At 46.9% G+C, this 20,301-nt stretch overlaps 1 protein-coding gene and 1 long non-coding RNA gene across 6 annotated transcripts in view; one reads left to right on the top strand and one right to left on the bottom strand.

Moving 5' to 3' along the window:
* LOC129498686 (uncharacterized) overlaps window positions 1-19,864 on the bottom strand; it is a 44,937-nt gene extending 25,073 nt beyond the window's left edge. The window contains exon 1 of the long non-coding RNA XR_008662177.1: window positions 19,593-19,864. This is a non-coding gene — a long non-coding RNA (uncharacterized LOC129498686). The remainder of the gene's footprint in view (window positions 1-19,592) is intronic.
* The window catches only part of DGKG (diacylglycerol kinase gamma), a 205,836-nt gene that overhangs the window by 133,508 nt on the left and 52,027 nt on the right, over window positions 1-20,301 (top strand). For all 5 annotated transcript variants that reach the window (XR_008662175.1, XR_008662174.1, XR_008662173.1 and 2 more), the window contains one exon: window positions 4,344-4,434. Coding sequence is in view for 2 of the 5 variants with exons in the window: in XM_055308224.1 (XP_055164199.1) it covers window positions 4,344-4,434 (91 nt within the window). In the remaining 3 variants the exon portion in view is untranslated. The remainder of the gene's footprint in view (window positions 1-4,343; window positions 4,435-20,301) is intronic.

Here is a 20,301-nt window from a genome sequence, read left to right as displayed (position 1 = left end):
CGCAAGGTAACCTGACACCCCAGGTCCTTGAGTACATCCACTTAACAACCTGGAGAAGGAGAACCACAACTCACAGTCTAGTGAGCACAGTAGGAACACAACAGCACCACACCACAGAGCACGCTCAGATCAGTGGCAGAGCAGCAAAGCCTACACAGGGTTGGGCACCACTCTGTGCTCGCTCGCTTTGCAACCTTAGACAAGTTACTTATCCTCCCAAGTCTCAGTTTCCTTATTTGTCGCAACAGTATCTACCTCATAGTGTTCTTCTGAGACTTGAAAGAGAGCGTATGTAAAATGTTTCACGGTCATGGCTATAGGCCATAGAAATAGAAAGTATTCACTTCTAACTAAAACGTCCCTGAGTTAGAAGAAGAAGTAAAAGCTCTTAAATGTGGGCTGCATATAGTCTTCTGTGGGTCAAAGGTCAAATGTTAGTGTCTTGGTGAAGTTCTTAAAAGTGTGTAAGCTCTGTGAGGCCAGAGACCCTTACTCATCACCATCTCCAAGCCCTACACGGTGCCTGGCCCATAGGACGGCTTATCAGATGTTCTATGGACAGATGCATGGATGTATGGTCAGATAGGCCCAAACACCAAAGTTCTATCCTTCAGTTACAAGGAGGACCACCACTGGAGAATTGATTTCCTGTGTCCCTCTCTCAGCGAATGGCACCTGCCATTCTCATGCTACAACAAAACCTTGGGTGTTACCGCAATGACTCTTTCTTATTTGTTCCTCACAACCAACCAGCTCGTCAATTCCACCTCCCGAAATTTTAGCTTGTGAATGAATTCTCTTCTCTGTAACTCTACTGTCACTACCTTCATTCGAGCCCCTCCCAGTTTGTTCTGGATTTCTACACCACCTCCAAACTACTCTCTAGGCTTCCAGTCTGTACCCACTCTCCACACTTGGGACAGAGTGATTTTTAAAAAGCACAGATTTTATCAGGTCATTACTATCACCCCAACCCCTTACCTTCAGGTAAGGATGGTCATGATACACTATAGACTTAAAACCCAAACACCTAAGCGTAACGTCCCCAGCCTTTACAATCGTGCTCCTGTCTGCCTCTCCAGCCTTACCTGCCCGATCACCAGTCCACCCACCTTGAATTCAGGACACCTGCAGCAAGTTTATGCTCTCTCTTGCCCTGTGCCATTGCCTGAGCTTCTTTATCTGCCTGAAATGCTCCACTGTCTCTGTTCCCTTTCACGCTCTTCAGAACTCAACCTTGACATTCCCCACCCCTCACCCCCCAGGTTGCTGTCTCTGATTGCCCCTGGCCTCACTACGAATTGGATATCCCTTCTCCTAGGTATCCTCAGTGCTTAGGGCTTAGCTCACAACTCTATGATCTTTTCCCTTGTCCATCCTTCCTCATGCGGTACTGTGTTTTGTTCTTCAGTTATACCTAGCACAACCCCCTCTAGTTCCGGCACAATTAATTTCTTGAACTGAAATGCTTTGTCTCACACCAAACAAACACTTTCTCAGAAGCATATTCCTAATCAACATCACGTCTTTGGACAATTGTGTGACCAGTCAAGATAATTAGCCAAGGACTAGGGTGCGGTAATGATCTGGAGTAAGCTATTAGAACAAACATGTGGGGAACATATGTTTCTAACCACAAGTCAAGACACATGATTCAACAAATAGGATCACATATTTTCCTATACTAGAAACTTTTCACATTTAATGTCTATAGCCACCCAACCTGATCTGTCATTTTTGCCCTATGTCATCCAAATATGTCAACGCAAGACATTGAAATAAAAACCAATTTTGAAGTAGGTAACATTCTTGGTGAGCTGACTTTGCAGCAAGCCTTATGTAAAGTGCTTTGCAAATGCCACGTTTAATCTTCTCACTTACCCTTTGAAGCAGGTCTTTGTATCAACTCCATTTTACAGATGAGGAAACTAAGGCTTAACACTTGCCAAAGATTACACAGGCAACAACTTACCAGCAATGGATGAGTAGTCTGTTTGAGCCTCTCTGTCATTCTGTTGCACTGACCTAACCATGACCTCTTAACCTTATTAGATTATCAGAAGAGCCACTTCTGGACAAAAATAGCAGGTGGCTTCCGGAAATTTTTATTAAAACTCTAAATCTCCTGGCAATAACTTTCAAGTCATGATTCAGACCAGAAGTGATATTTGAAAATGGAATCACAATGCAGGTCTCTTGGCTATAGAGATGCTTTCGCTGCCAGAGAGGAATGCTCAACCTTGACATTTATGACGGTCTGTGTTTTTCCTGTCCCTGGGTCTTTTGCCATCATTGTCTATGGAGAGGGATTGACCCTCATTTTATCCTCCCTGAGGAATCCTCTCTGTCAGGTTTAATCAGTCCATTCTGTTCCTTGGTTGTCACTTCATTGGTATCTAGAGGAATGTTTCTTAAAGTCACGACACCTGACCACCTGCGTAATGATCCCCTGGGCACTCCTGCCTCTTCCTGGGCCCTATCCCAAAACTATCACAGACTCTCTACAGATCGAAGCCCAGGAAGGAAGATTTTAATCACATTCTCCAGGCAGTTCTTATGAATACTAATGTTTCAGAACCATACTTGTGGTCTCCACACCCTCATGGCACCAGGTGTGATCCCTGGACCAGCATCCGCAACTTGTTAAAAAACACAGAATTCTCAGGCCCCAGTCCTGAATGGCTGAATCAGAACCCGTATTTTAATGAAGTCCCCAGGTGATCGTATTCCCATTACTGTGCCTACAGAGAACCAGTGATCTAAAACAGTGTTTCCCAATATTTTTCACTTCAGGGCAGGTGTAGAAAACAAAAGCACTTTTTTGGCATACAGATGAGAGTCCCCACTATGACAGCAGGGCTCAGCCTGCCCCAGGCCCCAACCTGGCTACCCCAAAGACTGAGGGGATGGACATTCCAGGCATGCCCTGTTGGAGCACACTTGTTGAGAAGCACCGGTCTGCTTAAAAGTATACCCAGTTCTGCTAACTTTCTTCATTAGGTATAACTCCCTAAATCTTACCTGTTCTTATTTTCCTCGTTATTTATTATTTCTCTTCATACATACACAAAGTCAAAAAGGCGACTTTCCAGTCAAGTAGGTCTTAGAAACCATCATGGAAGAACAGTCTCATCATCTTCACATTCCAGGCAGACTCTTTGAGAAATGCAGAGATAAAAGTTGCCTTTTGTTCTGAAGACTCATCTAATATGGCCCAAGGACTACTGGAAAGAAATAAGAGCCCTCTTGCCTCCAAAGAATGCTTTGTTCCTTCTAGTCCATGAATCTGAGGATGGAGGATCAGCAGTGCATGTTGGCTTCCCCTCTCCTGAAGAATGTGCCAAGAAAAATGTGATTTTGTTTAATCCTTCCTTAGCAAAATCTGCCAGCTTATAAACTGGACAGGTGTCTCTTCTCTTAGCCAGCCCCTCATAATGGGACAACAGTTGGGATGGAAGGAATGGGATACCATCAGACACACTTCTTGGTGAGACCATCTGATCAAAGTGACCAAGTGTCAGGAGACACCATCTGACTTTGCAAAGCCCCCAGCCACATGGGAATCCCTTTCTTTTCCTCCCACTAAAGAAAATGTCGAAAACTTCTAAAGCTCAAAGTGGTGAGCTCTTACTTTGAAGCAAATGACCAGGCCTCCCCCTAAATGAAGTATTGCCATGACCTAAGCCAAATGCAATCAAAGAAGAGGTGTGTGGTGGGGGGGGGAGCCTCTTGCTACCAAATAACTCACTTTTTTCTTCTCTTTCTACCTTGTCTGGCAAATCTGTCTCTCATTCTCTCCACTCTGCGTCCCTCAGGCAGAGCATAGAGCGGCACGTGTTTTGGCTGGTTTAGTGTGGAACTCTCTCTTCTCTGCCCCGAGACGATCTGTACCTCAAGTCTCAAAAGTCTGTCTCTTCTTCCCTTTGTACCCCAGCGATACCCAAGAGAGGCCTGTCGCTGAAGTTCCTGGGCATTATCAGTAGAAAGGACCACGATAGAGATGATGTCACTTGCCACCTCTGGTTGATTTTCATAAGACTCTTCCCTTGATCCAGATACAGGGGCCAGTGCACCTTTCCCCCCTGCTCTGTCCAGGAAGTTCAGAGCAGGTGGAGGTTCAGCCAAGTAGCCATGATGTCTAAGAAATGAATGGGTTTTTCTCTAAGTTCGTAGCCAGAACAGCCGGTGAAAATTTCTACAGGTGATTGTCTGATAAAGAAGTGCTGAAAATATAGGAATGCAGGATGCTAAGGGCTTGGGCCTCACAGCCCCACTGGCATAGCTATTTTGCACGACCATTTCAAATACAGAATATTGAGTCAGCTCTCTGCTTCATTGTGCAGGATGAAAAATAAACTGTGGTATTTTGAATTTGGCACCTCGGAGACCTTTGCAGCTACCTGCAAGAAGCTCCATGACCACATAGAGTTGGAGGTAAGTCCCCAGGAGAGAATAAGGCTTCCCAGACCTTGGTTCTGCTCCTGGACTGTCACACACACCCTCAGGACATGTCCACTGGGTCCTTAAGAGGGGATCCAGAGTGGAGTCCATTGGTTGTATCTCCATCCTGTTCCCAGACACCTCTGCAACCTCACTCTGATGGGGCTCCAGCCACTGGACCTGCCTTTCTTGGCGCATCCGGGGAGTCCTTGGAGCTCTGGGCCTAGAGGTCCATTCCAGTCCTCAGCCCTGTCCCCACCACGACATTGCAATTCCCCCTTTCCTGAGAGGCAAAGACTTAGTTGGTGCCAGCGCAGGGAGACCGGCTGTTGGTGGGGAGAGGCAGCGTCTCAGGGCTGGTAAAGGTCTGGGAGCTGACGGCCAAGAGGCAGATACCCCCCAGCTCACTCCACCTCTGCTGTCAAAGCTGCTCCAGGAGCCCACTCATAGGTACCCAGGGTCAGCTTTGTGGGTGAGCAACCTATGCGGTTGCTCAGAGGGTCCTCGGGTTCATGCTTGAAATTCTTGGTAGATTTTAACAAAGGGCCCTGCCTTTTCATCTTGAACTGGGCCCCTCCAATTATGTAGCCAATCCCGTTGGCACACTTGTGTTTTCCTAACTCTTCCGGCACTTGTAGCAGCCTGCCTCACACAGTTTGCCGGACGCTTCCCTCCCCTGGTTGATAAGCTGCCCTCTTCCTACCGCTCACCCACTCCTGCCGGGTTCCCCCCAGAAGTCTCTTCGGCGCTCTGAGAAGCCGTCCTTGGTCTCTGGCCACCGGAGAGCCCTGCTGTCTATGCACCCCAGCCTGCCTCTGCTCTGCGGAGGCCTCAGGCCGCTGGTTCCCTTGCCCATACTTCTCAGCTACCACGCCACCTTCCCGTGGGACTCAGGCCTGTAGCCTTGTTTTCACTTGAGAAAAACAAGTGAAAGAGGCAGCCAAAGAGTTCAGCCAAGATGGGCTCCCCCTGGCCCACCAGCTTTGTCCCTAAGCCCGCATTAGCAGTCAAGTGGGGCCTGGGCACCCCTTTGAGGAGGAACATTTGGCCTGAAGCAGTGTGGGAAAGCCCCGCCATCCCCTGTCGAAGGCAGCCTGTGTGCACAGGGAGTTTTCACAAACAAAACACAAAGCCAGAGATTCTGTGCTTCCATTTGACTCATCTGCCTGCCTCTCCCCTTTGGTTGCTGGGTTACCAGCCCCAGGGTGGGAGGAGCCGGCCAGGGCTAATCCCTGGAACTTTTGCCCAGCTCTGTCTGAAGGTAGGAAGGCCCAGGAGCCAGGGCTGTGTGTTCCCGGGTGGGACCAGCTACACCTGGGAGAGGCCAGGGAGCTGGCCCACCTCTCTCTCTCTCTCTCTTTCTCTCTCTCTCTCTCTCTCTCTCTCTCATCCACTGCCTGGGAGCTGCAGTGAAGGCGGAGGGGGCTGAGCTTGGAAGCTGAACCAGGCCAGCAGAGATGTGTGTGCATTTTTCCTGTTGGCATGATCGTCTGGTGGGGTCTCTTTAAATATACCCCAAGTGAGGGACAGCCCTGGCCTAACCACTGCCAGCTGCAGGCGCACAGCAACTGCTTGTTCTCCTTGCAGCTGGCCTTGAAACTGCGCCCAGAATAGAGCAGCTCGGCTCCCCTGCGCCTGCCTCTGCAGCTCGCCCTCCCAACGGTTCCCTTTGGGTCTAGGACACAGGGCTCTTCCTCAACCCCAGAGGGGGCTAGTGGCTTCCTTGCATAAGACGCTGGGGACCTCTGTAGGGGGTGGGATTGTTCAAATTGAGGGTTGTAGGGGGCTTTAGGGAGCATTTCCTGTTTTCCTTATCTACCCATAATGAGTCTTTTTAGTACTTATTCATGAGGGTAGGGGGGTCATGTGCAGGCGGTTTCTAACAGCCTGCGGGATTGGAGCAGGCACCATTTTTGCATCCAGAGAGCAGTGAGTGGGTGGTCCTGTGCCTTGTGATCCAGAGAGGCAGATGGGGGTGAGGCATGGGAGGGACAGGGATTAGGAGGCCGCAGAGCACCACAGGTAGATGTGAGAGCATTAGGAGCCTCCAGAGAGCAGAGAGCAGTAGGAGAACCTGGTGAAGGGAGCTACTAAAGGTGGCCGCTACACAAAACAGCCCAGGCCTTTGAGGACCAGCACACTCATCAGTTCGAGGTCAGTGACCCCAAGAATAACCCCATACAGGTATTTCTACTACACATATCCTTTCCAAAGCCCTACCTCAGCTGATTGGGCAGTCACACAGTGATCCTGTGAGTGTGTTGGCCAGGTAGTGTTATCCCCATTTCCTGGAAAAGAAAGCTGAGACATAGTTTAGAAGGGTAAATGAAGAGAAAAGTACAAAGGAGAGAAAAAGTCAGGTGTGGTGACTGCCTACCATCATGTGTCCTCATTTGACACAAGAATCCAGTGAGGCAAGTATCTTCACATTTTTTACGGAAACTGAGGCTCAGATGCATTAAGTAACTAGACCAAGATTCTCTCACTGGGAACTGCTAAGAGAGAAGATTTTGGTCTCCTGGAATGAGGTTAGTTTAGAACTCAACAGAGATTTACCTTGAAAGTGCTAGGAACTCTGAATTCTTTAGCAAGGATGCAGTTCCTTCCTGCTTTATTGAATGAGGGCCCCTGTGGTTCCCTCTCAGTGAAGGCAGCTGGGGGGGGGTCTGCTGAGAAATGCGTTAAAAGAACAGAAGACACTATTCCCCTAAAGGGCTCCTTTGGGAAAGGAATGGGTTCATGCTGGACCACAGGAAAGTGGTAGTTATGTCTTAAAAAGTTTACAAAAGGCTTTCCCGTGCAGCAGTTCATGTTGTTTTGATCCTCGGAACATCCAGGGCAGTTACTCACATCCTTACTTTATGGGTGAGGAAGCTGAGGTCGAGGGGTTCAGCAACTTGAGAAAGAGCACAAAGGTTACAGGTTGAGGGGAACAGATAGCAAAGTCTGAATAGTTGCTGTGTGCGTCATGCTGGTGAAACTCTGAGTGGTAAGACTAAAAGCTAACCTGAGATCATCCAGGGAAGCTCTCCATTAAAAGTCTCTCATAGGAAACACAGTCTATTTCTGAGGCCAGTGGCTTGTTGAGAAGAACCAGGAGACCTGGTCACTTCTCTGAGAGCTTACAGCCCCACTGACACGTACAACAGCTGGTTAATATAGCATCTTCACTTAACTAGTGCTAAGGAAATTGGATCCAGGGGTCCTGGGGAGTCACATGAGCCAGATCACTCTAGATGCTCTTTTGAGCTGCTCAGAGAGACTCAGGCAGGGGAGAAGGTAATTCTAGATCTCCTGCTCACCTGCAGAGACTCTGTGAGGGCAGGCACCATAAAAGGTGCCTGACCCAGGAACACAGGACCAGCAGGTGAGCCCTGTTCTGCAGTTAGATCAAGTCTCGTGCTGAACAGGGTGTCTGGGCCTCAGTATTCTCATCCAAAAAATAGAAGGAAAAAAATTAAGTTAAATTAATTAAAATTTTCATATTTGGTTTTTGAAAAACTAGCAAAGGAGCCAAGTGCCTTGCAGAAGCTGCAAAGCAGCCCCAAGTGGCAGGTGTCACAATCAGCTTCCCAGAGCTGGCAAGGAGCTCCCCTGAAGTCTACAGCCTACAAATGGTCAGGCCAGGCTTCGAATCCAGATTTGCCCCCAAGCCCCAGAGTTACGGGACAGTACTGGCACTTCAGTTTAGAATCTAGATTCTCAACTAGGTATGGGGCATATGTAATCTTTTATTCACATGCTTGTATTTAACATTTCAGATAGCATTAAAAGTAGGCATGAGATTTTTATGTTTATCCAAAAGAAAGCATAAAATAACATTGCACGTGCTCACTCTGGATGCTTCCTTCCCAGTAACACGGAGGAAAGCCTATGAAAGCTAGTGTTGTTCTGAAAAATGGGTGCTCCGTAAATTGTGGTTGACGCTAATTAAGAAGCTAGCAATGTCACCCACATAACTCTCATCATCCTTGGTCTAAGGCTTCTCCCAGGATCTCTTTGTCTCTGACTTCCCTTCCAAAGCTACCATTAAGGTTCATTTTAATCTGATTTCACCTGAATAAACAGATAGGGGCTGGGGTGAGGGAGGGACACAGTGAGTCACCTCCCCCACCCCAGGCCCAGAATAGCTTTGGAAAGGTTCTTAGACGTGATCATAGTTAGGTGGAGCCAACCAGGCAGGCTTCGACTAGAGCACTGTATTTTACATACTGTGGAAATTTTTCATTTTACTGGCTAAAAATAAGAACTTCCAAAATTCCTTGATATTTTATCTACTTTAAAACAATGTTCACAAGGGGAGGCTAGTTGGCTCCACTAATATGAATTTCTGCATGGGGGAAAGTGAATCCAAATTTGGAAGCTGCTCAAAAAAAATCTGTTATCCTGTATATTTTGGGAATCTGCGCATCGGTTTTCCCCTCCCCCTCTCCCCATTTAATTGAGGAATTTTTTAAAAATACAACAAAGTCTCAAGAACAATATATCAAATACTCCTATTTCCCTCTCACTAAGAAATGATATTTGTCAATATTTGCTTTATTCCCTTCAAGTATTTCTTTTTATAGATTTCATTTATTTATTCATGAGCCACCCAGGCATCCCTATCTGTACTATTTTCTTCCTTTGATTAAAAAAAATACTTAAGGGATGCCTGAGTGGTTCAGTGGTTGAGCATCTGCCTTTGGCTCAGGTTGTGATCCCGGGTCCAGGGATCGAGTTCCACATCGGGCTCCCCGCAGGGAGCCTGCTTCTCTCTCTGCCTATGTCTCTGCCTCTCTATGTCTCTCATGAATAAATAAATGAAATCTTTAAAAAAAAAAAAGAGTATAGATAGAACTGAGTTGCCCCACAATCCTTTTGTGCCCTGCAACCTGCCTTTTTCACTCACCATGATGTTCTCGGGATCTCTCCATGCTGATGCTGATAGAGCTAGTTCAGGACTTCATCACTCTTTGGTCTTCCCTACATCCAGCCCCATGGTGGTCAGGAGACACAGAAGTGGGAACTTCAGCCGCTGCCATGGAAATGCAAGTGGTGGCCATTTCACAGAACAGTTTAGCAATATACGCTGAACTGAAAATGCGTTTGTAGATCCTATGACCCAGTAGATTCTTTGCGACTCAGACCTAGAGAATTTCTCAAGTGCAGGCTCACAAGAAGGGACGCATGGAGGTGCAGTGCAGCATTTTGTTATTACAACAAAATGGAACCAACCCAACCGACTGTGTTATTCTAACACTTTAAGAAGACAGTGTGAGTGGAAGTACTAAATGCCACCGAATTCTACATTTTAAAATGGTTAATTCTGTTATGTGAATTTCATCTCAGTTTTTAAAAATGTACTTTTACAAAAGGGAGTGTCCCGACACAGTGCTAGGGACCGTTGATCTTCCTTCCTCAAGATATGGGCCTTGTCTATGAGAATCCTAAATTCTTAAACTAACATTTAGCACAGCCATGTGCATGTAAAGACGTTAATAAATAATGCATCGGATTATTTTAAGATTTGGGCAGATACCTTTAGCCACTTCAATCAAGTGCTGTTATTTTTTTTCAAAAGAGAGAAATTGAGGACTTTACGGCTTAAGTAGCCTGGCCAAGTTCACCCAGCCAGAATAAGGCATCCTCTTGTTCTGCCTCAGTATAACCACCTGCAGTAGTGCACGCCCTTAAATGGAAGGGGAAGAAATCTTCTCAGCTTGGGCAGGTACAGCCTTTCAGAGCTTGGAGTAATGAAGATGGGAACTGGCCAAACAGTCCATCAACCCAGACGCAAATCCAAGGAACATGGAATGAAAACAGCCTCCTGGGAAAGGGAGAGGTGAGAAGAGCATTCATAGGGGTTTTCAGTTCCTGGAAAATAAAAAGGTGGCAACCTGATTATGCATTAAAGCCTAGAGTCCAGGGAAGGCAGGAATGGGCCTTAGAGAGACATCCTCTTCTGATCTATTCCCTTCCTCCGTCAAGGCCAGTGGTTCCATCACTGGAGCACCATCCTCATGATGAGACCCCCGCCCCAAAGCAGCTCTGGCCAGGTCACAATCCTCCCTGCCCATGGCCCAGCGCTCCCTGCTGGGCTCCCACCTCAGTTCCCTTCTCGCTCCCTCCTACTATGCAGGCTACTCATTTCCTGATTATAACAGTACCCCCAATTCATTGTAGAACACTTTAAACTATAGAGGGGCAGAGAGGAAAAGGAACCCATGATCTCAGCACTGCTCTAACACAGGCCTTATTTCAACCCCATAAAAAAAGACTATTAGCCCCTGTGTCTTTAAAATCACGTCTCTAGGAGGACCTCTGTGATTCTTCAATTTCTTGTAACTTTACCCATTTTTCACCACAGCTCCATCCTCCCTCTTTACCTCTTTCAGCCACGTACTGGCTACACGTTTCCTCCACTGATCCTTAAAATCTTCCAGCCAAATAAAGAGAAACGGTTTCTGTCGATTTTCTCTTACAAAAATGCCACTGTCTGCTTGCAGTTTCAGCCACATAACTTTTTCCCTCTCTTATACGACCCTTCTTTTTTTACTTCCCACAAATGTGAACCCTGTATTCCACTTCAAGCCTCCATTCATCCATATGCTTTTATTTTCTCCTTCTTTTCCATTTCCTTTGTTCTTTTTGAATTGCTTTGATTTTCTTTGTCTGCAGACTCCTGGCTATCTATACTTTGTGTCTTCCAAGGACCTTGGAACAACTTTTAAGGATGAATTCTCACGTGCACATTGTCACAAAGCAGCAGGGAGATACGTGGTGCAGAGGCTAGATGAGGCTGTAGGCGGTCTCAGATAACCCAGGTTGGGGTCATGTGACAGCATGTCCGGCTAGGAAGCACCCCCACAATGGGTTCGTGGAAGATCGCTAAGCTAACCTCTGCCCCGATGAGTTTAACTTTTCTACCCCCAAGGTCCCTTAGTGAAAGAATAACTTCCCTAAGCACTGTCTACCAAACAAATACATCATCCTAAGTAATGATAAACTGTGAGGTTCTAGCAGTGGGAAGTATATCATTTCTCTTAGACTTTTTAGAGTATTGAAAAGAATTCATCATCTTCATTTCCACATTCAAGAGATTCAGGAATCTCAGGGAATAGAAGCATTCCAACCCTTTACAACTGGGTTATATAACAGAGAATATTATATACAAATATGACTTGTTGGCTCTAGTGGGTAGGCCTTCGTTTATCTTAGTGAGGTCATAAATTTGCTGATCCTAGTCTTTTACAGAAGAGGAATTAAGGTAGAAGAATGGACTCTTTAGGGAAGAGTATCTAATCTAACAAAGGATCAGATAAATACCACTGTGCACACATACTTGTTATATCTCAAGTCCATTTGGACCAACAGATTCATAGTAGCAGTAATCATTTACCCAGCGATGGGCTCTGTCCAGGCATCTTCATACATGTCTTATTCAATCCTTATAACAACTCTGCATGGTGTGTATTATTCTCATTATTTATACAAGGAAACTGAGTCTCCTAAACATAAGTAGGAACCCTAAGATCAGATGAGCGTCCAGCCCATGTGCCCCCACAGTGCTGCAGCACTCCCAGGAGGAGACGACCTCTGCATTACACTCTGCTTTCTACCTAAGGCACATGTCTCTGAGTTGATGGTGAGGGTCCCTTGTGGGATTTGGCAGTTAGCTGTCTGAAGCAAGAGCTCTAGCTTATTCGTTCTGGATCCCCAGGTCTAGCATAGTGCCTGAAATGAAATAATTGCTCTATAGTTATTAGGTATAAAATTGAACCAAAGTGTGAAAAATCCCATAATTACTGGCGTAAACACTAATAGAAATTACCACTTGACCAGCCCCAAGTGATACCTTTTTGTGGGAAGCCATCCAGGTAAAAGGGACCCACCTTGCTCCATTTAAAGCACAAAGGGGGAGGTGGCCATGCTTGCAGCCTGGTACTTGGACCTTCTAACTGCCAGAGTGGGAAGTCCTCCCACACCCATCCCTGAGCCGTTGCTAGGACCTCTGAAAGTAGTAGAGGGTCTGGGACAACTGTCAACCAGGGCAGGAAATGCCAGAGTTCTCCCACTTCTTTCCCACCAGAGAGAGTTAAGACAGTGAGTGGGAAGAGCCGATGGGACAGCAAAGGTGCCCGGAGGCTGTGGGGAAGTGACCCCGAAAGGCAGAAAAAGGGGGTCTCCATTCTGAGCCCTCTCTTATGGCCCAGAAGCCTACCTGCCCCTGAACCCTGCCAGTTCCCATGGCAATCAGCCTGCCAAAAACGCTGGACCCCTCAGAAAGCCCTGTCCACCCCAAGTTGGCCTGAGCAACCCAGACAGACAGCAAAACCTGTTAATCTGCTTCCAAAGCAAGAATACCTCAATACACCAGTTTTGTGTTGGGTTTTTCTTTTTTCTTTCTTTCTTTTCTTTCTTTCTTTTTTTTTTTTTTAACTTGGGGAGGGTGGAGCAGTATATAGGAAATGGCTTTGCCTTCTGTCCAACTCTGAGGCAACCCACCACCATGAGCTCTGAGAAACAGCAGTTTTGTTTTGGAAACTGGCACCCAGAGCAGGTTTGCTCCTGGAAATGAATTTGGGTCCTCCCCCAGCTGCAATGTTCTACTTCCAGCCTCCCTGCCAACACCCCCTTCCAGCTGCCCCTCTCAAAGGCACCATTGTGCCTGCCTGGCACAGCAACAGAGGAGGGCTGAAGAGGAAGAAAACATTTTCTGCCCATGGGATGTTCTTAAGCAGGTTGTGTGTACATGGCTTCAATGCTGCATTCCTTGAGCCCACACAAACCCGCCAAAACTCCATCATCCCTGCCACAGATGGCCACCACTTTCCAGTCTATCTGGCCCACCACGACTCACAGTCAGAGAATATAGAGTATGCAGCTGGGTGGGCAAAGCTGGTGGGAGGGGGTCATGATGACACATTTTCAGTACAGCACAGCAGCCTGCCAAAGCAAGGCTGAACGTAGACTCCGAATCTCTGAACTGGGGAGGGATTTAGTCCCATTTACTACTCAACAAGGAGATTCATTCTGGCACATTCTGATAAGTGCACATCCAGCTTCTTCCTGGATACTCCAAGGATAGGAAGCTCACTACTTTTCCAGAATCCTATTCCATTATGGGACAGGTCTGACTTCCAGAAAGTTCTTCCCGATGTTGAACAAGGATATATGTCCTGTTCATCATCATATCCTTCCCCTGTCAGCACTTAGCACAATGCTTGGAACAAAATTGGTGCATAGTATGTGTTTGTGAGGTGCATGACTGAGTTGCCCATTCATCTCCATCCATTTGGCCTATTTTCACCCTCGGAGAGCACCTAGAACATGCCTTCTTGCTCCTTATGTGACCATCCTTCAGAGGGCTGAAGATCTGTCTTCCACATCATACCCTATTATCTCACTGAGCTAACCATCCCCAGTTCCTTATGTGACTCAGCGTACAGACCCATGACCATCCTGACCACTCTTCTCTTGATAGACTCCATTTTTTCTGGCATCCTCTGTAAAATGAAGACTCAAATCTCTAATATCTAGAATACTCAAAAAGCAGTCTCATAGGTAACAAAGCACAAGATTAACAGGCATCCCCAAACATGCCATGTAAGTTGGATTGTCTTCTGGAGGTTGTCGTTTCCATCTCAAGCAGGAAACCTTCAGGTTCATGAAACCTTAGTTTCACTGAGTTGATGTTTCCTCATCTGTAAAAATGAGGATACAAATAGCAACACTGAAGGGGTATAAGGATTAGACATAAAATATATGAAGTACCAGGTAAAATTAATTATTACCTGGAATATATAGTAGTTAATACATGATGTACATTAATATTATCATATAACACATGTACGTATTGGTATCTAGCTGCCCATGACAGATATTAGCTCCTAAAATGGCATAAAACCACCCCTCTGGGATGTAGGGGAAGCCATTTCTTATAAGATTTACCTATGCCAAGCTAATTTTTTTTCAGTGTAGATAATACTGGACTATCTTTCCAATAATGCTATCACCATTCATCAACACCACTCAATTTATCACCTTTTCTTCCCTCAGGATACACATCAGATTATTGACACTAAAAACATTCTCTTTGGTTCTTCTCTAGGGAAAACAGACATCATTGTTTGCCCTGGCTGCTTTTCTTTCACTCCCAATAAATGTCTCTCTTCTGGCCACAGGCCCTGCAGATATGCAGATAGCTACTTCCTCCCCAGTGATGTGCTAGAGCCAGCTTGCTTGCTGGCACATCAGTTCCAGCCCCACTTTCAGTGATGTCACATTGGTAGCTTGAAATTGGCCATAGTGGGAGTATTTATACCACGGAACACCACAATCAGAGCAACTGCTGCTTTTTTTTCTCCCCTGGAGATTCTGCTGTTAGGCAGTTAGCAGCACACCATTGCCTCTAGCATTGACCTGCTGTGAGCACCTTGAAGACAAGGACTGTGTCCCATTTCTACTCCATCCCCAGGGTCTAGCACAGAGTAAGTAGGTTTTCATCATTCTTGATAGATGAGTAAATGCTTTTGTCTCCTGTCTCTTAATGTCTCTCTCATATAAATCATGCCCCATGTGCCCTATTCCTGTTACAATCTGTTCAGCTATAGATTTCCCTTAGCTGTGATCAGAGGACTACTTCTTACAGACTTGGATTAACCTTTCTTATCTCTCCCTAACCTGGACATTCAGTCCACTTTATTTGGTCAATATATTCATCCTTGGAAGTTGTGGGAATTCACCTAGAAGGAAAGAAACCTTGTGAGGTTTCTTTTTTTTTTTTTTTTTAATTTATTTATGATAGTCACAGAGAGAGAGAGAGAGGCAGAGACACAGGCAGAAGGAGAAGCAGGCTCCATGCACCGGGAGCCCGATATGGGATTCGATCCCGGGTCTCCAGGATCGCGCCCTGGGCCAAAGGCAGGCGCCAAACCGCTGCGCCACCCAGAGATCCCCTTGTGAAGTTTCTTTAAAGAACACTTTGGTATTCTTTCTTTCAATTAACTAACAGTTATATTGGACATTTAATGTGGAAAGTTAATTATTACCTGGAATATATACCAGGTATAGGTATATATACCGGGAAGATATACCAGGTACCATAAAAGGACAGGGCTGTGTAACACATGGTCCCTATCCTCTGGGAGCTTAAAGTCTCCTGGGGACAGGCAAATAATACATAGCAAAATAGTCATTCCATATTGGAGAGAGAAGCAAGGCAATGAAAATTCAGAAAAGGAAGAGATGCAGTTTCTATCTAGAGCATTGGGAAAAGCCTTATAGAGGAGACAGCTTTTGAGCTGGAAGAGTAGGATTCTAATAGGCATAAAAGAAGCGATTGGCAGTTTAAAGAGTGAGTACGAAATAAGAGCGGGTAGGCCCAAGTCTGTGGCCTATATGCAGACCAGTCTGGGCTAGCATGACTGAAAGCCAGAGCCCAGCTCACCCTCTTCCTCAGCTACTCTCCTCTTTCCAAACCAAAGGATATCTTGGACCGGTGCCCAGCCTTCCTTCCCCGTACTCTAACTTACATTCCTACCTGCCGGGCCAAGTCACCGAGAGAACACCCTCCCCACCTACCAAAGTAGAAATGTTGCCGCTGTAAATGAGTACCTCACCCCCATTCTCACCTGGGCCCTACAGGACCCTGGGATTGTATAGGACAGTACCGCTGCTTTCCCTCTTCCTAATCACTATTGGGATACTGTTCCCTCAAAAAAGGGGAATGGGAGGATCTTGGAAGGGAGGATCAGGTCTTATGTTAGCTCTCCCTCTGCCCTTTAGTATATATCTGAGCCCAGGCATCAAGTGAGGCCTCCCTCTCTTCCTGCCCATCCCCCTCTCAGCCCATCAGAACCCTGATTTAAGTGTGTCTGGATATTGTTTACCTCTTCCTGGTCCTCTCTCTTCCTTCCCACTGTAAGTGAAGTGTTATTTTCCCTAGACATCACCCACTACTTCCCTACTTCATTCTTCAAAAGACACACCACCCCCATTTCTCACTCACCAGGGTAGGAAAGGACTCCACTATCGTCCCCAGACCAATGTTCACCACTATCTTCCACATCTTCTCTTCCATTCTATCTACTTCCATCCTAGGCATCCCCAGCATCCTCCTCCCTCTGTGCATTTATCTAACATGTATTCATTGAGTATCTTCTCTGACTCAAACATCCATGAAAACCCTTTTTCTCAATCACATTATCCTTTAGTTCCTATCTTAGGTCTCCAGCCCCATATACTCCCAAAACACATGGCTGTTCTGATTCTGTCCTTCACTACTACCCCTATTCACCCTACAGTCCCTAGTTAAGCCCTAGCTCTTCCAAGAGTTACTTGTGTGATCTAGGAAGGTCACTTACCAATTCTAGTCCTCCTTGTTCTCATCCTGGTAATTAGATATTGCCAAACCTAATATTCCATCTGGCTTTACCATTCTAAGATTCTATGCTTCAACCCTCATCCAGTGGCCAAAATCCTTCTTTACAAAATCACTTATGACCTGTTGGTTGCCAGTCCAAATGACCAAAAGTCTCATTTCAGACCTGCTGATTCTGATTAGCTCTGTGACACTGGACCATTCTAATTTAACTTCCATTTTTCTCATCTATGAAATGAAGTTATTGGATAGAATGACCTTTTAAAACTTTGATTACGGGGCACCTGGGTGGCTCAGTGGATGAGCATCTGCCTTTGGCTCAAGTTGTGATCCCAGGGTCCTGGGATCAAGTCCCGCATCAGGCTCCCCACAGGGAACCCGCTTCTGCCTATGTCTCTGCCTCTCTCTCTGTATCTCTCATGAATAAATAAAATCTTTAAAAAATAAAATAAAACTTTGATTCCATGAGAACACAGAGAAGAGAGGGAGATCCTTTTTGGAAAGTGAACAAAGAACTCATGGAGAAAATGACATTTGTAGAGATTCCAAAGAAAGGCACAGAAAGAGTACTAGGGTGTCCTCAAGGGTATCCTTCCACTAGGGGACTGTAATAATGGGTCTAGACAAGGATCATCATCTACTAATTAAGAGCTCCATAATGGAAGAGTCAGGTTGACCACACTGGAACCCACTAACCAATCTGAACATAACAACAACAAAAAAATGAGACAAGCAAACTATAACCACCTTATGAGATGCAGTAGGAAATACACACCACCACTGATAAAGTAGTCTTGCCAAAAAGTCAACCCAGGTGTCAACTATACTCAAATTTTTAAAATTTAAATGAATTAATTAAATTTGATTTAAAATGTCAACCCTGAATTTGATCAAACCTCTAGATCTATAAGTACCAGCTTAGTGAACATACAGCAGACAGACTGGGAATTTGTTTAAAAGACACCTCAGATACACAACCTGCAAAATCCAGAATCCTGGAAATGTTATACAGCCTTACTTCTGGAAGTATGGTCCCTCACACACAGCACATAGAAATCCAGAGTCCGAGGCCCTACCTAAGATCTCCCGAATCACAATCTGCATTTTAATAATCCCGAAGTGACTTGTATGCCCAGTTGACCCATTTCCTTTGATAAATGTTAAATTATAAGGAAAAAAGGACAGGGAATTTATAGGTCAAAAGAAACCTAAGAAACATCTCAAACAAATCTGTAGACCTTTCAGACAAACGAATTATTTTTAACAGTGAGATTATCAAGGAAATTTGAACAATTACTGGATATACATTGCTACTAAGGAATTGTTACTTTTGAAAGGTGATGATACTATTGCATAATTCTTTTTTTAAAGACTTGTCATCTAAAGATACACAGAAGTATTTGTAGAGGAAATGATAGAATATCAAAAACTTTCTATAAAATACATCAGTATGGAGATGGGGAAACAAACTGGGGCAGAGTTAAAACAAGATGTAACTGTGAGTGCTAGTTGCTTAAGCTGAGAGGTGGGGTACATGGGATTTATTATTCTCTCTACTTTCCTATGTACTTAGAAATACCCATGATAAAAAGATTCAGGGACGCCTGGGTGGCTCAGCAGTTGAGGGTCTATCTGTGGCCCAAGTCTGATCCCGGGGTCCTGGGATCGAGTCCCGCATTGGGCTCCCCACAAGAGGCCTGCTTCTCCCTCTGCCTTAGTCTCTCTCTGTGTGTCTCTCATGAATAAATAAATAAAATCTAAAAAAAAATTCAAAAAGAAAAACTAAGAAGGAATCATCAAGGAAGGGGGAGGGGGAGACAAGCTAAGGCAGTTCAGGGAACCCACGAAAGGAAAGAAGAAGTCACGCCGAAAGGGGATGAATGCCCAGAGCCACTGAGGCCTGGGTGACACCCCGCTGCGGCCTGGGAGGGGTCACCCCAGAGGGCAGACCCGCCCAGCCCGAGAGGATGGAGCAAAACACCCCGTGTTCTACACCAGAAAAAAAAAAATCAACGTAATCCGTGGCCCCATGAATCGAGGTTAGAAGGGAGAATTTCCTAGTTGCTAAAAACTGAAACAGGTCATCAAGTAAATTATGGGATCTCCTTCTCTGAGGACCTTCAGAAATAGGAGCGACGGGGCTGAAGTGGAGGCGGCCTCGCTGGGGGGGTGGGGGGGAGGCAGGTTCGGGCCCGCGGCCCTTCTCAGGTCGCCGAGGCCGAGGGGCAGGGAAGCCCCCGCGCCTCCCTCGCTTCCTCTGCTCGCTGCCCCGTCGGCCCCGGTTCTGCCCAGAGTTCTGGGGGTTTCAGGGATCCCAGAGGCGGAGGCCCTGCAGGGCGGGGTGGGGGGTGGGGAGGTAGCTGGGGGGTGGGGTGGTGGTGGCTGGGGTGGGTGGGGGGTGGGGGTGGTGGCTGGCGTGGGGTGGGTGGGGTGGTGACTGGGGTGGGGGGTGCGGGGGTGGGGAGGGAGGACAAGAACACGCGGTCCCAGGGCTTTGCATTTGCACTGGGCGCGCTCGGCTCCCTAACCTAGTCTCTGGTTACAGACGCGCTAGCCCTGCGCCAGACCAACCAAGCCTCCCCGGCTCCCCAAGAAACCAAAACCACCGGCATGGGCCTCGCCAGGGGGGGGGGGGCAGTGCGAACGTGGCCGGCGGGGCCCCCGAGGGCGCGGGCCGCTTCCAGGGGCGCCGGAGCCGAGCCCCCCACCCCCCACCCCGAGGGTGCAGCGCTCGCTGCTGCCGGGGACAAGGGCCCCCAGTCAGGGCCCCACGGCCGGCGGTAAATACCTGGGTTCCGCGCAGCCTCGGCTTGGAAGAGAGCCCGGGGCGCAGTCCTAGGTCAGGGAAGGAAGGCCGCCGCGCCCCTTGCGCTCCCCCCTGCAGCCCCCCTGGGCCGGGGCAGGGGCACCGGGCCCGATGACGTCATGGAACTGGTGGAGGATTTAGCTCCGAACCCACCCGGGAGCAGCCCTGGGGCCGATGTTCTATTTCACCCTCTGCTTTCCCAAATCCAGCTTTCCACCTTCCCGGGATCGCAGCAGGGTTCTGAAAGACCTCAGCGTGTCATGCCTGGGCCGAGAAGCCCCGGGAACAGGCCTGCAGGTGTGGGCTGGCAAGGCTCTCCAAGCGAGGGTGGGGCCAGGCCGTTAAAACTTTTCCAGCCAGGTCTCAGGCAGTGGGCCTGACTTCAGGCTGAAATATGCCTCTGGCACAGGTAATATCATAATTAACGATAATAACGCTGTAGACAGTTCTAGAATGCTACTGCCTTCCAGAGACCAATCAGATCCTCGAAGCAGACATTCTACTACCCTACCCCCATTTTACAGATGACAAACTAAAGCTCCAAAAGGTTAAGGAGCTTTAATGAAGGATCACACAACCACCAGCGTCAGAACTAAGATCTGAACCCATATCTCTCTGTCTTCAGGCCTAAGCGTGCTCTTTTCAAGACACTGCGTTGCTTCTCAATTTTCAAATAGGTGCATTCCAAAGG

Source organism: Nyctereutes procyonoides, unplaced genomic scaffold (genome assembly GCF_905146905.1).
Source record: "Nyctereutes procyonoides isolate TBG_1078 unplaced genomic scaffold, NYPRO_anot_genome, whole genome shotgun sequence".
Classification (NCBI taxonomy): Eukaryota; Metazoa; Chordata; class Mammalia; order Carnivora; family Canidae; genus Nyctereutes; species Nyctereutes procyonoides.
This window is presented reverse-complemented; position numbering and strand designations above follow the sequence as displayed.